General features: G+C 40.4%; 1 protein-coding gene across 6 annotated transcripts in view; it reads left to right on the top strand.

Annotated features, from left to right (window-relative positions):
• LOC137376463 (serine/threonine-protein kinase MARK1) overlaps nt 1-17953 on the top strand; it is a 176087-nt gene that overhangs the window by 149170 nt on the left and 8964 nt on the right. For 3 of the 6 annotated variants that reach the window (XM_068045079.1, XM_068045077.1, XM_068045074.1), the window contains 4 exons: nt 2800-2976; nt 4181-4441; nt 12942-12998; nt 15268-15312. In XM_068045079.1, coding sequence (XP_067901180.1) covers nt 2800-2976; nt 4181-4441; nt 12942-12998; nt 15268-15312 — 540 coding nt within the window. The remainder of the gene's footprint in view (nt 1-2799; nt 2977-4180; nt 4442-12941; nt 12999-15267; nt 15313-17953) is intronic. The other 3 variants (XM_068045075.1, XM_068045078.1, XM_068045080.1) reach the window with 3 other exon arrangements.

The raw sequence follows: 17953 nt of genomic DNA on the forward strand, positions 1-17953 counted from the left end.
AGGACAGCCAGCAGGATTTGTAAAAGACTAGTTATGTTTGACAAATTTATTAGAGTTCTTTATTGGAAAAAATAACAGTATATTGATAAAGTGGATGTTGTGCTTTTTTAAAATGCACCTGTGGGATCCTAGGTTTTGTGAATAGGGGCATTGAGCACAAAAAAAAGTGGTAATCTAAACCTCAACTAATCATTGCTTGAGCTGCAGTTGGAGTATTGGTGATGAATTCCCGCTGGTGGTCTCCCATTCATTCGCCATAACTTCAGAAGACGAGCCTTGGAAACCCTGGGGAAAAACAGCATAAGTGGCGTTAATGCATTTTTCTGGCAATTCTCTGGCTCTTCCACCAAATTTGGAGTAGTTGATTGGGAATTTTCCCCCATTGTGCCCAGTTTAGTGTGCCTTACTTTATTAAGGATGTCAAGGCCATGAAGAGGCTTTGTAAAACACTCATTTAAGATGTTATGAAAGGCTTGACATGAAATGTCCAGACACAGTGGTGGAAGCAAAATCTATAATCATTTTAAAAAGGAAAATAGATAAATATTTGAAGAAGGAAAATTTAAAGGATATGGGGACAACAGCAGGGGAATGCGACAAAGTGCCTAACTCATGGAGACCAGGCATGGGCATGATGTGCTGAATATCTGCCTCCTATACTGTGAAATTCTATCTGCAGTGAGTCAGGAAAACATTTTTATTTAATTTCCAACCATGTGATCATTTGTGATTTCTAGTCTTCATGTGTTTGTTATTCGCTGACATGTGGGTAATGTACAACTAGGTGAGAAAGAGGTCTAGGGTTCCCTTTCAGCCTGCCCCTGGTCTTAGTCTAACAGAGTTTAATTTTAAACAGTGTTTTTCAGCTCCCCCTTGGTGAATCCTTGTTCACCGCTTTCCAATTATAAGGCAAAGAAACCAGCACAAACAGGCTTTCTTAAGTTTAAAGAAGAAAAGTTGAAATTTATTAAACTTAAACTCTAATTTGGTTGGCGCCTACGGATACACGGCGTGCCCATGCTAGCAGGCGTACGTGATACACACATGCAAATAGAGACAGAAAAGAGCAGAAGAAAAATAAAGTGGAAAGGTTTGAGGCAATATCTGAAGAGTTCTTGTTACGGTTCTTGGAGCTCACTATAGAGTCCTTGATTGTAGGTCGATCTTGCTTTTCGTTGGGGCCCAGTATTCTTGTTAAACCTTGTTTGCTGTAGGAAACTTTTCTCTCTTGGACTTCATGTGTCTTCAATGTATTCAGAGGCTTGTGAGAAAGAGATGGGAGCAGTCAGGAAAGGAGGTCTGCTTCAGTCCAGGAGCATTCTGCTTTCTGCAGGCTCTCAGTTCAAACTGTACAATTCAAAAAAAAAAAAAACCCAGACTGCCAAGCAGGTTAGTCATGTGACTGACTGGTTTGACCATATCTGTTTGTGGATTGTATTGGAGCAGCAGATAGCTCCTTTGTTCCAAACACTGTCTGTTCATGTGCAAAAATGTCTTTCCAGCCAGGGGCCTGGCAACCCCTTATCACAGGCCTTCTCTTCCCAGTAACAATTTGAAATTTAATGTCCATGTGGCAAAATTATTGTACCTCATTCTTGGCAGGTGGGCGCCTGCATGATAGTAATAATAGGTATGGAGGATATCGATGAACAAGCAAGTATTTGTAGATCATCAGTTTTTGGTTGTGTGTCTGTGCTCTATTTATTCTTTCGGACATGTGTGGTCTATTATACCTCCCATGTCTTGGTTTTGGAATTGGAGTCATGAGCCAAGAATTCATTCAATATGTAGCATGTGCCATACATAAAAGAAAGAACCAAATAATTTAAGAATCCATTGCACAACAGATATTGTTGTTAATGATATTTACCTGGGAGCCAAGAACCTCCTAAGGTAACTTGCACATAAAAACAAAATAGGCAGAGAAAGGCAAGTTATGGGTGCTGCTGGATAAAGTAGAACATTACCACAGTGTGATATTTCTGGCAGCACTGATAAAATATGCCTATTTAGTTTTATAGCACTGCTGCAGGAGTGGTAGGAAGGTGTGTAGCCCTCTGTCCTGAACAAAGCAAAGTAACTAAGTTAAAGCTTAGAATGCTGTCTGCCCATGTTGCTCAGGCTGGGGTCTGAAGAGTGCTGAAAGGATAGAAATTACATTGGTACACACAGTAGGCATATGTTCTGTAGAGTTGTACATATTCTGTTCCATACGGGTCTCAAAATATTTACTCATTAATTTTGAATGTCCGGAATTGGCAAGTCTTAAATCAATCTGAGAAACCGGTTTATAAAAACAAATCCTAAGAGTTCTGTTCCTGCAATATGGCTCTGTTAATACAACTAATGCCAGTCTGCCATTGTGAAATTTGGGAAATAGAACAGTTCTGAAGCGTCCTTTGTTTCCATTCAGTGCCACTATTTATGCTGCTTCAGAGCAGCTTCGCAATGGTGTAGAACAATGAAATAGCTTAAATGGATTTTTTGCTACATAATATGCTGAATTAGGCCACTTTATATAGAGTTGGGTGAAAAATAATGGTCACTGGCACTGTATAGAAGAAATTACAATCTACTACAATGTGGTGCAATGCACACTGTGTTGGTACACAGGAATATAGTTTAGCCTGTAAATTATTGAGCAAAACCAGACACAGCCTGCCCATCTTTGCTGTTATGTAAAGCATGTGAAAATTTACTGTTTACGTGTGAGGAGCCCTATAAAAAGTAACTTATTTTTTGTTCTGGTATTTTGTGTTACATTTTGGCTTCTATCTTTCTTTTGCCTCAACCCATAAGCCTAACTGAAATGTCTGCTTGTGCAAGCAGTACTTCCACATCTGTCACAAGCCCTGCAGCATCATCTGGAGTACAGTCAGCACGTCCTCGACACCAGAAATCCATGTCAGCTTCTGGTCACCCTATCAAGGTCACGCTTCCTTCTATTGAAGATGGTAGTGAAGGCTACCGATCCAGGTAAATAGTTACAAGGTTCCAAATATGGAGTGTTGCAACAAAATGAGAGTCAGTCATGGAACAACTTTGTGTTTAAGGTACTGCGTTTCAGAATCCTGATGAAAAATTCTGTCTGACACATCTCTTCCAGTTACTGAGCAATCTGCCATGTTCTCTCAATTTTTTATACTTGAGGTTTACAACATACACAACTTCAATTTTTTAAATCCCCTGCCTTCCAAACTGAGGTTATAAATGGAACCAAAAATATGAAAAAGGAAATCTTAGTCTGTAGTATGAAGAAAATTCAGATCCAAACTCATATTTTGAGACGGGATTACATTTCATTGCATTGGAGATTTTTTCAAAAATTGGTACATCAATACAGTTCCTGCTATGCAGCATCTAAATGCTGCCATCCGCAAAGGGTGAAATTATGTAAATCTCTGTACTGTGTGTACATAAACTGAATGAACACAGCTAGATATTTGTACACCGATAAATACCTATTTGTAATTGGAAGGGGTGAAAAGAAAATGAATTAAAAACACAAATGTTTATTCCTTCCATTCAGCTCCACTTGATATAAACATGGTTGTGGCTTTACATTTCTCTACTCACTTGGAATTTAATTACAGAAAGAAATTTCAACTATTTAGCCCAGTTGAGCAATGATCCCTATATAGTATACTTTTAAGTGTCAATTAGGTTTCATTGTACAATAAATGTTTGAATAGATTGAAGCGAAGTTATTTGCCAACCAAAATCCCAATCATTGATAGCCTTACCATGAAGAATGTGTTTAAAAAAAGGTATATTCAATAATCAACACTTTTCACATTGAAGGTACAGTGGCGCAGTGGTTAGCACCGTCGCCTCACAGCTCCAGGGACCCGGGTTCAATTCTGGGTACTGCCTGTGTGGAGTTTGCAAGTTCTCCCTGTGACCGCGTGGGTTTTCGCCGGGTGCTCCGGTTTCCTCCCACAGCCAAAAGACTTGCAGGTGATGGGTAAATTGGCCGTTGTAAATTGCCACTAGTGTAGATAGGTGATAGGGAATATGGGCTTACTGTAAGGTTAGTATAAATGGGTGGTTGTTGGTCGGCACAGACTCGGTGGGCCGAAGGGCCTGTTTCAGTGCTGTATCTCTAAATAAATAAATAAATAAACCTTTATGAGTACATAATGGATTACAACTAGTGTCACAAATTTTCTTTCTAACTCAGCACAGCAACCCAGAGGGCACCTGCTGCTTCTCCTTCTGCACACAGTATTAGCACTACTACTCCAGATCGAACCCGCTTCCCTCGAGGAAGCTCTAGCCGAAGCACTTTTCACGGCGGGCAGTTACGGGAACGGCGCACTGCAACGTACAATGGACCACCAGCTTCACCAACATTGTCGCATGATACTGGTGCCCTCTCACATGCTCGAAGAGGAACTTCAACTGGTATAATAAGCAAGATCACTTCCAAATTTGCCCGCAGGTATGTTACTCAGTTATTTCTAAAGTTCAGTGCTCCTTTTATCTTTTGAAATACTGGTTAAAAAAATGTAATAACCTCCCTCCCGTCCAACCTCACCATTTACGTTACATGAAACTACGACTATTTGATAGTGGGCTTACTTTCCTAGTTATAAACGATTAACAATAGTACAGCTCCCTCGGTGGTGACTCATGATAATTGAACTGTTCATATACCGTTATGCTCTCGGTAAGTGAGATGAATGGGTGTTTTGTTTCTCTTATTAGTAAAATATTTGTTTTGATTCACATAACTGTAAAAAATATATGCAGGCAAAGATATTGAACAGTATATGAAGAGTGTTTTAATTTCTAGCCGTCGCCTCAATATTTTTTAAACTTGTGCCTCCTGTTAGAATTTCCACGGGTGAATTAGATGCTATCACTGTTTCCCTTCTCATAACCCTTCTATCACGACACTCCATAACTTTCTCAGCTTTAGTGGACAAGCCCATGACTTTTCAAATCTATCTTCTTAATACTTCTCATGCCGGGTAACATCCTAGTTAATTTAGAGTGTACCTTCCCTTTTGCTTTTATATCCTTCCTATAATGGAGTAACCAAAACTTCAAACTCTACAACTTCAGCTAAAGTCTTGGACAGGAAAAATGTTACATACCTCCTTGCTTTTGTATTCTCTGCTTCTCCGTTTAAAAAAAAAATAAAAACAAGGATTTCATTTGCCTTTTTATGTCATCTACTTGAACTGTTGACTTTAATGATCTGTATAATCTGGATAGCAGGGCCCCTCAGCCCCTTTATTCTATCAGAAATCTTACTATTTGAGGTGACCTTGAAGATTCCAGACTAGAATTTGAGGTTCTATAAAATGCATATCCTGTTCTGAACCTGACACAATATTACAGGGTAAATTTTCATCTTCACTGCCTGGATGGTAATCTGGCAGAGTGGATTACCCATTCATTGCAGGACCTATCCAATATTCACAAGGCAAATCGGGCAGGCTCAATTATGGGTGGGCAGTCCACTCTGCCATATTATCACCAAGGAAGTGCACATGAAATTTTACTGTTTAGTAAAATAGGCTGGAGTTTGTAATATTTGGTAAAATGTAAGATGGCTTCTGAAACTTGATTTTTCATAGCTCCCACAATGGCTGAGCTTCCAGTATGTGGCTGAGCCATGCAAATCAAGATGATCCTTGGTGTGATCCCTACTGAGTTAGCTGATCCATGGCTCGGGTGGCAGCTGGGATACTACAATTAGCCTGAGCACCCTTAGGTTATAGAGATAATAATTGGCCAGAGTTGGCAGGATGTGTCTGTTTGTTGGCATCTGGTGAGAACAGGCCTGGCTGTGGTGCCCCCAGTGGCCAGAAATCTTGGCAGCACCTGTGGTTAATGCTCATAAATAGGAGTTGAACTAGGCCATTCAGCCCTTCGAACCTGCTCTTTCTTTCAATTAGATCATGAAGAATAGTTATCTGGGTTCTAGAGTACTCTTAGTGTCTGCAGTCGTGTTTTCTAACAAGTATTATAAACTTTGGATTGAGGAGAAAATTCTCAATGTAAAGTCTTTTTTTGCTTATTTCAATCATTTGCTGTTTTTACAGATGCATTTTTATAAAAAGGAAAGACTTGCATTTATATAATGCTTTTCATGACCACCAGACGTCCCAAAGTGTTTTACAACCAATGAAGTACTTTTGAAATGTAGCTACTGTGGTAATGCAGGAAACACAGCAGCCAGTGTACACATAGCAAACTCCCACAAATGGCAATGTGATAATGACCAGATAATCTGTTTTTGTAATGTTGATTGAGGGATAAATGTTGGCCAGGACACTGGGGATAATTCCTCTGCTCTTCAAAATAGTGCCATAGGATTTTTACATCCACCTGAGCAGGCTGATGGGGTCTCGGAAAGAGAGCACCTCCAACAGTGCAGCACTCCCTCAGTACGGCACTTGAGTGTCAGCCTTGATTTTAGTGCTCAGGCCCTGGTGTGGGACTTGAACCCATGACCTTGTACTCTGAGATGAAAGTGCTACCAACTGAGCCACGGCTGACACAAATGTTGTTACAATACAGTGGAAAACTGTTACCTGAACCTCTAAAAGCAAGTTTATGCAAATAAGTGATGTAATTAGTAGTGCTGCACGTATATCATTTGGCACCCAGCTTTATCTAAATTTGTTTCTTTCAGTGACAAGTTAACTTTTTTTTTAAACAATGGTTTGAAATTTTAAATTGGTTTAATTTTTTTTCCCTATTTGTAGAACTGTGATTTTCAGATTTCCCAGAAGATAGCAGCAAATGTTGCATACTTGCTTCCATTTTCCTACTTTAGCATATTTACATATGCTCTCCCTTCTCTGTACTTTTAGGTTGCTTATCAAATACCCATGTTCAAGTAATGCAACCCATCCATCCCGGAAACACTATCGCCTGTTGAAAGTTAACTGTCGCTGCAGTTTGCAAGACAGCCAGTTCTATTATAACGGATTCTGGTCTCGTCAATTGTCATGAATTCTGTATCTGATAATCCACTTTGAATAGATGCAGGCATTATCTTGTCCTTGTTGAACAGGATTAGAACATTCAGTTGCAAGATGTGTATCTGCACTATATTTGGTGATTCAGTGATTTGGAAGGGTGGCATTAATACATCGATCACATTTTACAGCACTTATTATTTGTAATAGAAAGCACATATATATATACAACTGAACTTCTGTTGGGTTCAGCTAAATTTTAAGGCAGCATAGCATTGTGCAGACATTTCTGCAGTGTATAGATCTGCATAAATGTGTTGTCCATTAAACAAGTGTCTTGGCAATAACAGAAAAAGAGGCATTGGGTATTTAACTTTAAGGTTTGAAGCAACAACAACTTATATTTATATAAAGCCTTTAATGTAATAGAACATCTCAAGGTGCTTCACAGGAGCATTATCAAACAAAATTTGACACCAAGCGACATAAAGCAATATGGAGACAGATGGCCAAAAGCTTGGTCAAAGAGGTAGGTTTTGAGGAGTGTCTCAAAGGAAGAAAGAGGCAGAGAGGTTTTGGGAGTGAATTCCAGGGCTTAGAGCCTAGGTAGCTGAAGGCACAACTACCAACAGTGGAGTACTTAAAATCAATGATGCTCAGGATGCCAGAATTAGGTGAGTGCAGATATCTTGGAGGGTTGTAGGACTGGAGAAGATTACAGATATAGGGAAGCATGAGACCATGAAGGGACTTGAAAACAAAGATGTTATGACCAGGTGTCTAGGGGTCTTTTACTGTCTTCACCTGGTCTTATTGTAACAGAGTTTTAATCTTAAACACACTGTTTTGAGCTCCCCCTTCGTGAATCCTTGTTCACCACTTTCCAATTATAAGGCAAAGAAATGAGCATAAACAGGCTTTCTTAGGTTTAAAGAAGAAAAGTGAAGTTTATTAAACCTTAAATTTAAACTCTAATTCAGTTAACGTCTATGGATACACTCTGCGCCCCGCGCTAGCATGCATAGGCGATACGCACATGTAAATAGGGAGAGTAAAGAGCAGAAGAAAAATAAAATGGAGAGGTTTGAGGCAATATCAGAAGAGCTTATTGTTTACTGTGTTTTGAGCTCACTGTAGTCCTTTTGTAAGTAGTCTTGCTTTTCGTTGGGGCCCAGTATTCTTAAACCTTGTTCACTGTAGGAGACTTTTCTCTCTTGGGGTTCATGTGTCTTCAATGGAGCTTCAGTTCCGTGAGAAAGAGATGAGAGCAGACAGGAGAGAGGTCTTTTCAGTCCAGGAGCAAAGAGCTTTCTCGTTTCAAACACCCTGTAGTAAGTTCGAATTCAAACTCAAACAGCCAGTTAGTCATGTGACTAAACTGGCCAGACCAGTTCTTCTGTGTATTGGAGAAGCAGGGACTGGGTCCTTTGTTCTAACACAGTCTGCCAATATGCAAAAAAGTCTTTCCAGCAAGGGGCCTGGCAATTTCTTGTGATGGGCCCTCTTTTCCTCCCAGCAGCAATTTTAAGTTTTAATGTTCATGTGGCAAAATAATATGTCCCACATTCTTGGCAGGTGGGGGCCTGCACGACCATGAGAATTTTGAAAGTCAGGCATTGCTTGATTGGGTATCAATGTAAGTCAGTGAGCACAAGGGTGAGGTGGGAACGGGACTTGGCGTAAGGACACGGGCAGCAGTGTTTTGGATGACCTCACGTTTATGGAGGGTGGAAGGCCAGCCAGGAATGCATTGGAATAGTCAAGTCTAGAGGTAACAAAGGCATGGATGAGGATTTCAGCAGCAGATGAGCTGAGGGAAGGCAGAGTTGAGCAATGCTACAGAGGTGCAATTTGGCAGTCTCAGTGATGGCAAGCGTATGTGGCCAGAAACTGATCTCTGAGATAAATGTAACACCAAGGTTGCGAACAGCCTGGTTCAACCTCAGACAGTTGCCAGGGGGAAGGATGGAGGTGGGTACTAGAGACCTGAGTTTGTAGCGGGGACCAAGGACGATGGCTTCAGTCGTCTTAATGTTTAATTAGAGGAACTTTTTGCTCATCCACTGAGAGATGTTGGGCAAGCAGTCTGATAATTTAGCAACAGGGGACGAGTTGTAAGATGTGACTGTGAGATAGAGCTGCGTGTCATCAGTGTGCATGTGAAAACTCACGCTGTGTTTTCGGATGGATGTCTACAAGGGGCAGCATGAAGATGAGAAATAGAAGGGAAGTGGGAGCTATATTTTCATGTGCATATTTCTATATCCTCATTTTCTTCAATTATTAGAAATAAATATACAAGAGGAACGCTATATGGCAGATTTGAACCATCTTGTCCACAAATAAATCTTTTCAGAAACCTCCTTTATGTAAAGAAGATATAGGTGGAAATCTGTAACACATCTAAGGCATTTTGATAGTTGAAGGAATACTGTAACTACTTCATTGACGTATTTAGCTCGCTTGTTATTGTTGTGTTCTACTTTCCCCTTTGCCTAAGTTGGTTACAAACTACAGAGAGAAGTGACATCCCCTGACACTCCTGGAAATGTGTTTGTAGAAGTGACTTCTGGACAAAAATACTTTGTAGCTTCCATTCAAAATGTTGGGTATATTGCAACCTATTTCTGGTTTTAGCCTTTTATACCTTTCAAGACCATCTCTTTGAATTGGTCCTTGGAAATCCTTGGTGAGGTTGGATGGTACTCAACATCGGTTTATTATGTCATGGTCCTATAGTTTTTTTTCCGGAATATGCGGTTTGCCTTTAAGGTTTGCAAAGGATCAGTATTGCTTTAAGAACCAGCAAGCCTCAGGAGTTTTAGAAAGGTGCATTTTTGGTTGCCGTTAGAAACAGCCATTTGGAGACTGCAATTCAAAGGGTGCATTCTCGTTACCATAGATACAGCCACTGGGAGTATACATTTGTTGCAATTCAACTTTGAACTGGCTTTTAGTTGAAGACAGTTTGTTCTAACAGAACACACAGACAGAGGACACAGCTGTAGTGTTTAGCACACCTGAAAAAGAGCTCTCAACCATTTAAACTGAAGGAATAGGATTTTAGTCTGTTTAATTATTTTCTCAAAATTCTTTTAAAGAAAAGTCAAGTCAAAACCGAGATCGCTGGTAATTTAAATTGAAGAAAGGGAAGTTAGACTGTGACAATCTTTTATCCCTCAAAAACTCTAAAGTCAGATTGATTCTGTTGAAAGTGTTTGCAAGTCATTAATTGTTGAAATTTGCTGGGCAACGAAAGCAACATTCTGTGAGGACTTCAAGCAACATTGGACTGTAAATTTGCAAGGACTCTAATTTTTTCTATTATAAATGTTGTTTACATCTTCATAGTGTTTAAGAATTTAGTTCTTCTAATTAAAGAGTTAATTTGTTGATTTGAAGACACCTGGTTTGGTTAGCCTCATTCGGAGGGGTTAGTAGATGGTACAATTTGGGTCTTTCTTTAATTTGAAAAGTTTTAAATGATATGTTAGCTGATCTGTGGAACGACAGGATTGAATTGACTGTGGTATATTTCGTATATTTTGATTGGGGGCTGTGACTGGAGTGGTCTGTCGTAACAATGAATTAAAAATCAGTTCTAGAAAGAGGTTTTTTTTTAAAAGGAAAATAAGAATCCCTTGTCATTGGTTATAATGAAGGCATTTTTTTGACAGTCTTTACTTGCAGGTTCAGCAAGATTTTATTTGTACTGCATTAGAGCAAATATCCAAATGCCTCATCAATCTAAATACATAAGTCAAAGAAGATCTTTAAATGAACTTTCAATTTTGGGGCAGAAGTGTATTTTTGTGTAATACGCCGTGTTTCCCTTATTTTTTCTAATGTTTCTTGCATCCCAATTCTTGGATCTGACATGATATATTAACCCTAGCTGAGAGAGCAGATGACCTGCTATGTTTGCCAGTTCAGTTCTGGAGTCTACTAATAGATCAGACAAAGGGAGTTCCTTGGCTTGGATTTTGACTTTTATTCAGGAAAAACTGCAAAAAATCGATGGTTTTCCTTTTCCTGAAGATTGTTTATTGTTCAAAGTATAATAAAAGTCAAAAGTGCAGTTGTTGATTTTGTATGTTCACATTCTTAGGGAATAGTCATGGAAGGACTCTCAGGTTGATTAACAGTCTGACAGGCCGTGATATAAATGCTCCTTCCACTGCTTTACACCTGTCAACAATATAGTTAGTCTTCTAAAACGGGAGGATTTTATGGGCTTTCACAACCTGTACAATGTGCGGCTGAGTGGGTATGGGGGCACCTACACCCGCTAGATGCAAGTGTGCCACTGAATGTTAACCCTGAATCTAAAGCCGGAGCTTAGGTCTCCACTCATTGGGACTGTCTTGAGCATGGTTCAAACTCTGTATCTTCTGACCTGGAGGCAGGACCACTACCACTGAGCCAAAGGCTTGCTCCAGTAAGGAAGTGATAACCAAGCCGAAAGATGAGGAAATAAAGTAGCAAAAAACAGTCCATTTACATGTTTAAAATGTTTTCTGAAAGGCATTACTTAAAGTGCCAAATTTATCTAGGAGTACGCAATTGTACATGGAAATTTTCCTACAGATATTTATAAAATGTTAACTGAAGCTGAGATAATTTGCTAATCTGCACCTGAATAATTTGTAAACCTTACCACTGGTATGTTGACCTCCAAAATGGAGATGCTTTTCTATATAATAAGTGAATAGTAGCTGGGTCAAAATCTTAGAACTCCCTACCCAACAGCACTGTGGGTGTACTTACACCACACGGACTGTGGCAGCTCAAGAAGGCAGCTCGCCGCCACCTTTTCAAGGGCATTTAGGGATGATGAATGCTGGCTTTGTCAGTGATGTCCACATCCCATGAACAAATATTTTTCTAAATTACAATGGAAAAGAGTTGTATATTTTGATTTGGGAGCCAAAAATAATTGGGAAGCAATAACTGCTTCTCCAACAATATTTTGTTGTCTTTTTGGCATTGTTTTTTGGGGGAGGAGCATAGGTGTTTCCTGACCAGTTGGCACCATCAATGCCTCTGGATTATCCTACATCACTTGGTTTTATTTCCTTGCAAAATTCAGTCATGTGAATCTCTCTTGTTCCACAACAAAAGACAAATAAAAGCAGTCAGATGATCCAGCTTTGCTTTATTCAACAAACCTTTCCCACAAACACTACCATTAAATAATGTACAGGATAATTACAGTATTATGTGACAGAATTGGGTTAAGAAAACATGTGAACAAGTAAATCTCTTTGCACCCTCTGCTGTCCCCACCTATGCTTTTTCTGTGTTTTCATCCTTTCTCGGGCTGATAACTATCACCAAACTCTTCCAGCTCAGGGGACAGGACATTCGAAGCAGCGGATTGCTGCTGAGCCTGTTCTTTGGTCCACATTAGTTGTGATTCAAAGTCCAGTTATACAGCACAATATTATCATGTGGTTAAACTGTCTCTTGCTTTTGGAGTGCAGTGTCTGGTTTTTAGGCAAAAAGAGCAGGAATCCGGCTCCAGAAATGCCCCACAAGTAATATTAAAGAACAGTTAATCTGCTTTTTTGTTTTGGTATAGGTTGAAAAAGGAATATAGATATGAATACTGAGATGATTGTCTGCTCTGCTTAGTGCTTTTGTTGAATAAAATAAAAGGAATTGACTTCAGGTTTCAAGTTCCAGAACATAACATAACTGGAGACAATCCACAGAATAACTTATAGTTAAGAACAGGAACTTGGCATATACAACTAAGAACTCTATATCTTCTAAATGCTAAAAGCAGCAATAAATTACCTAGTACACTTCATAAATAAAACAAATGTGCAGATTCCAGTCCTGGCTTTTTAATAGCCTGTTGAATGTACTTTAAAACTATTTAATGTTTTACCAGTTAAGTCATTGCTAGACTATGAAGAGCAATGGCATCACAGTGGACTGATTAGGGTGAAAATAATGTTTTAAAGTAATATGTGATTTTTTTTTTAAATCACATGATCGAAGGCTGGGGCATATAGCACAGTGCTTCACGATGGTCACGTATAATCAGCCTAATATAAGGTAACTAAAGTAGTGGTTTGATGCTGTAAATTGTGTGTTGTAAAGGTCTGGAGATTATTGGGAAAATTGGGAGGTAGGCAGTTCCAAACTTTTGAGATCCTGGAGAAAATGTAATTAGAATGGGAGGCCAGGTGATGAGTTTTGATCTGAATGTAGAGATGAGGAAGAGTTATTTTGCATTGAAGAATATGAAATTGGAAAAAAAAATGATTTCATGGGATGTGAGTGTTGCTGACAAGACCAGCATTTGTTGCCCACCCCTCATTGCCCTTGAGAAGGTGGTGATGAGCTGCCTTCTTGAACTGCTGCTGTCCGTTGGGTGTAGGTACACCCACAGTGCAGTTAGGAAGGGAGTTCCAGGTTTTTGACCCAGCAACAGTGAAGGAACAGCGATATCGTTCCAAATCAGGATCGTGTGTGGCTTGGAGGGGAACTTGTAGGTGGTGGTAGTCCCATGAATCTGCTGCCCTTGACCTTCTAGTTTGTAGAGGTCACAGGTTTGGAAGGTGCTATCGAAGGAGGCTTGCCGAGTTGCTGCAGTGCATCTTGTAAATGGTACACACTGCTGCCACTGTGTGCTCCTGGTGGAGGAAGTGAATGTTTGTGGATGGGGTGCCGATCAAGCGGGCTGCTTTGTCCTGGATGGTCGAGCTTCTTGATTGTTGGAGCTGCAATCATCCAGGCAAGTGGAGAGTATTTCATCACACTTCTGACTTTTCCTTGTAGATGGTGGACAGGCTTTGGGGAATTAGGAGGTGAGTTACTCATCACAAAATTCCCAGCCTCTGACCTCCTTTTGTGGCCACAGTATTTATATGGCTGGTCCAGTTAAGTTTCTGGTCAATGGTAACCCCCAGTATGTTGTTGGTGGGAGATTCATGATAGTAATGCCGTTGAAGTCAAGGGGAGATGGTTAGATTCTCTCTTGTTGGAGATGGTCATTGCCTGGCACTTGTGTGGCATGAATGTTATTTGCCACTTACTAGCCCAAGCCTGAGTGTTGTCCAGATCTTGCTGCATGTGGGCACAGACTGCTTCAGTGTCTGAGGAGTTGCGAATGGTACTGAACACTACAATCAGTGACCATCCCCACTTCTGACCTTATGATGGAGCTAAAGCATTGATAAAGCAGCTGAAGATGATTGGGTCTGAGAAGCTACCCTGAGGAGCTCCTGCAGTGATGTCCCAGGGCTTAGATATTTGGCCTCCAACAACACAACACAGCAACAATAACTCTAGTGGAATTAATAAAAAAGAGAAATATATTGGTTACAAATGAAGAAAGAGGTTTAAACTTTGAGGTGAGAGATGAATCACTTTTTAGCTGACTTGTACCTCAAGACAAGAAAAAACTAGAAAGATATTTGAAGATCTGGTTCAGATAGAGTGGTATGCAAGTCTTGGATGAAGTTGGGCTTAATCGGGAGTTGAGGAAAGTATTTGACAAAAAATTAGGAACTCGGTTTCTTGGAATCCATTTTGGCAATGGAGGAAATGTGAAAATTCCATTTTAGATTAAAGAAGGTTGGTGAGGCCAAGAATGGTAATAAATGAAGGACTTAAGGTGGACGTAAGGGGTACCAGCTCTGCACTGGGTTTGAGAAATTGCAATTGTCTTGACTCATTAAGTGAATATTGTTTCTGTATTTGCCTCATATAGTTGGAAATGCGTAAATTTATCATATCTGTCATATCTGGTGTGTTTCAATTTCACTTTCCGGGGTGGGGGTTGGAAAGGGAGGGGAGGAAACTAATGCCAGTGGTCATGTTCATTGAGAAAATTCAGATCTGCCCTGTGTCAGTAAGACACAATAAAATTCTTGACAGAAGTTACAGTAAGGCTCCTGAGCAGAGATATTGGCTTATTTTATTGATGTATTATGCTTTCCAGGAGAAATATGTATTTTACTATGTGGTTTTGTTTTTAACCCATGAAAACCAAGATTAAATTGCCTGGTTAAATTATCATATTAGTGTTTAAATAGAAACACTACATATATAATTTTGATTGCCACTGAGCTTTCTTCCTCACACTTCTTTCAAACTTACAAAATGAAGATCTACAACCTTGAAGTCCTAAATAAATCACCTGTAACTTGACCTTATTCAGTACCGTTGATTCTGTTCGTGTTTATGTATTTTTAAGGTTGTATTGTTGCTTTTCTGTCATTTAATGAATGTCTAGGTTCTCGACTTCATTTTTTGTATTTCTAACTTGTTATCTTGTTTCCTCTATTTGCACTGAACCTTAATTCTGATTGCTTTTGAGGGGCCCAAGTGAAGGTGAAGGCAGTGGCAGAGCTGACACTGCAAGGTGAGGTGCCGCTGCTAATATTGTCTCAATGTTTGTGAATAATTGCGGTTGTTGAAATTTTAAAGGGCCATTGGTATAAGAGAAAATATATCGTTCAACAGGTCCCAGCCGCATTTGACTGCCTTTATTGTTACTGGATAGGAGTGGGAAGGGAATCAGATCCAAAGATGTGAACTATTAAAGACAACTGATTTCATTAAGAGGAGAGCAAAATACTGCAGATGCTGGAACTCTGAAATGAGAACAAAAGGTGCCGGAAATACGCAGCAGGTCTGTCAGCAGCGATGGAGAGAGAAACAGTTAAATTTTCAGGTTTGCGATCCTTCATGGCAAAAGTTAGAAATGTAGCAGTCTTTGAGCAAGTGAGAGTGGGGAGGCAGGAAGTAGAACAATAAGGAAGGACTGTGATGGGACAGAGGGGAGGGGAGAAGAGGTTAAATGGCTGATGTCATGGAACAGAATACAAATTGAGTGCTAAATAGTTGTAGCAAAAGACAAAGCATGAGTCCAGATAGAGTGCAAATGGCAGAATAATTTATAGCTCCGTACGAAAGTAGAAACATGAAAAATAAGTTTAAGACTAGCACATAGTTAAAATATGTTAAGTCACCGGATTACTCCCAGTCCCACACGCAAGTGAGTATAGAAATAGAAGGATAAGACAGATGAATGCGTGGCTGGAAAGATGGTGCAGGAGGGAAGGCTTCAGATTCCTGGGACATTGGGACCGCCTCTGGCGGAGATGGGACCTGTACAGGCCAGACAGGTTGCATCTGAAATGAGCCAGGACTGAGTTCCTTGCAGGATGTTTTGCTTGTGCTGTTGGGGAGGGTTTAAACTAGTTTGACAGGGGGATGGGGACCTGAGGGTAGACTCAGTTGGGACAAAATCAGAAATGAAAATGGAAGGCAGAAAATTAATGAATGAGTCTGGAAGACAGAGGAAATGAGGGTTAGAAAGTTTTTTAAAAAAGAATTTAGCGGTGCTCGAGGGTATCTATTTCAATGCAAGGAGTATATCAAATAAAGTAGATGAGCTGAGAACACAGACATGTGGCAGTATGATATCGTAGTTATTACAGAAAACTGGCTTAAGGAGGGAAAGGAATGGCAGCTCAACATTTCTGGTTATAGGGCTTTCAGCCGTGATAGGGAGGGGGATAAGAAAGGAGGGGGAGTGGCAATTTTGATCAAGGAAACTATAACAGCTCTGAGGAGGGATGTTATGTTGGAAGGTTTGTCAAATGAGGCCATATGGATTGAGCGAAGGAACAAAAAAGGGGCAATCACACAGCTGGAAGTGTACTATAGACCCCCAAACAGTCAGAGGGTGATAGAAGAGCAGATATGTAGGCAAATCTCTGAGAAGGGATTGAAGGCTGATAAATCCCCAGGGCCTGTTGACCAACTAAATGCATACTTTGGTTCTGTCTTCACAAAGGAGGACACAAATATCATACCAGAAATGTTGGGGAACACAGGGCTTAGTGAGAGGGGGGAACTGAAGGAAATCAGTATTAGTAGGGAAATGGTGTTATGGAAATTGATGGGATTGAAGGCCGATAAATCCCAGGACCTGATGGTATGCATCCCAGAGTACTTAAGGAAGTGGCCCGAGAAATAGTGGATGCATTGGTGGTCATCTTCCAAGATTCTATCGACTCTGGAACAGTTCCTACAGATTGGAAGGTAGCTAATGTAACCCCACTATTTAAAAAGGGAGGTAGAGAGAAAGCTGGGAATTGTAGACCAGTCAGCCTGACGTCGGTCGTGGGGAAAATTCTAGAGTCCATTATCAAAGATTTTATAGCAGAGTACTTAAAGAACAATGGTAGAATCGGGTAGAGTCAGCATGGATTTACAAAAGGGAAATCATGCTTGGCAAATCTACTAGAATTCTTCAAGGATGTAACTAGTAGAGTTGATGAGGGGGAGCCAGTGGATGTGGTTTATTTGGACTTTCAGAAGGCTTTCAACAAAGTCCCACATAAGAACTTAGTGTGTAAAGTTAAAGTGCATGGGATTGGGGGTAGTGTATTGCAATGGATAGAAAATTGGTTGGCAGACAGGAAACAAAGAGTAGGGATAAGTGGGTCTTTTTCTGAATGGCAGGCAGTGACTAGTGGGGTACCGCAGGGATTGGTGCTAGGACCCCAGCTATTCACAATATATGTTTAGTTTAGTTTAGAGATACAGCACTGAAACAGGCCCTTCGGCCCACCGAGTCTGTGCCGACCATCAACCACCCATTTATACTAATCCTACACTAATTCCATATTCCTACCACATCCCCACCTGTTCCTATATTTTCCCTACCACCTACCTATACTAGGGGCAATTTATAATGGCCAATTTACCTATCAACCTGCAAGTCTTTTGGCTGTGGGAGGAAACCGGAGCACCCGGAGGAAACCCACGCAGGCACAGGGAGAACTTGCAAACTCCACACAGGCAGTACCCAGAATTGAACCCGGGTCGCTGGAGCTATGAGGCTGCGGTGCTAACCACTGCGCCACTGTGCCGCATATATTAATGATTTAGATGAGGGAACTAAATGTAATATCTCCAGATATGCAGAGAGGCTTCAGGGTGATTTGGACAAGTTGAGTGAGTGGGCAAATGCATAGCAAATGCAGTATAAT

Source organism: Heterodontus francisci, chromosome 13 (genome assembly GCF_036365525.1).
Source record: "Heterodontus francisci isolate sHetFra1 chromosome 13, sHetFra1.hap1, whole genome shotgun sequence".
Lineage (NCBI taxonomy): Eukaryota > Metazoa > Chordata > Chondrichthyes > Heterodontiformes > Heterodontidae > Heterodontus > Heterodontus francisci.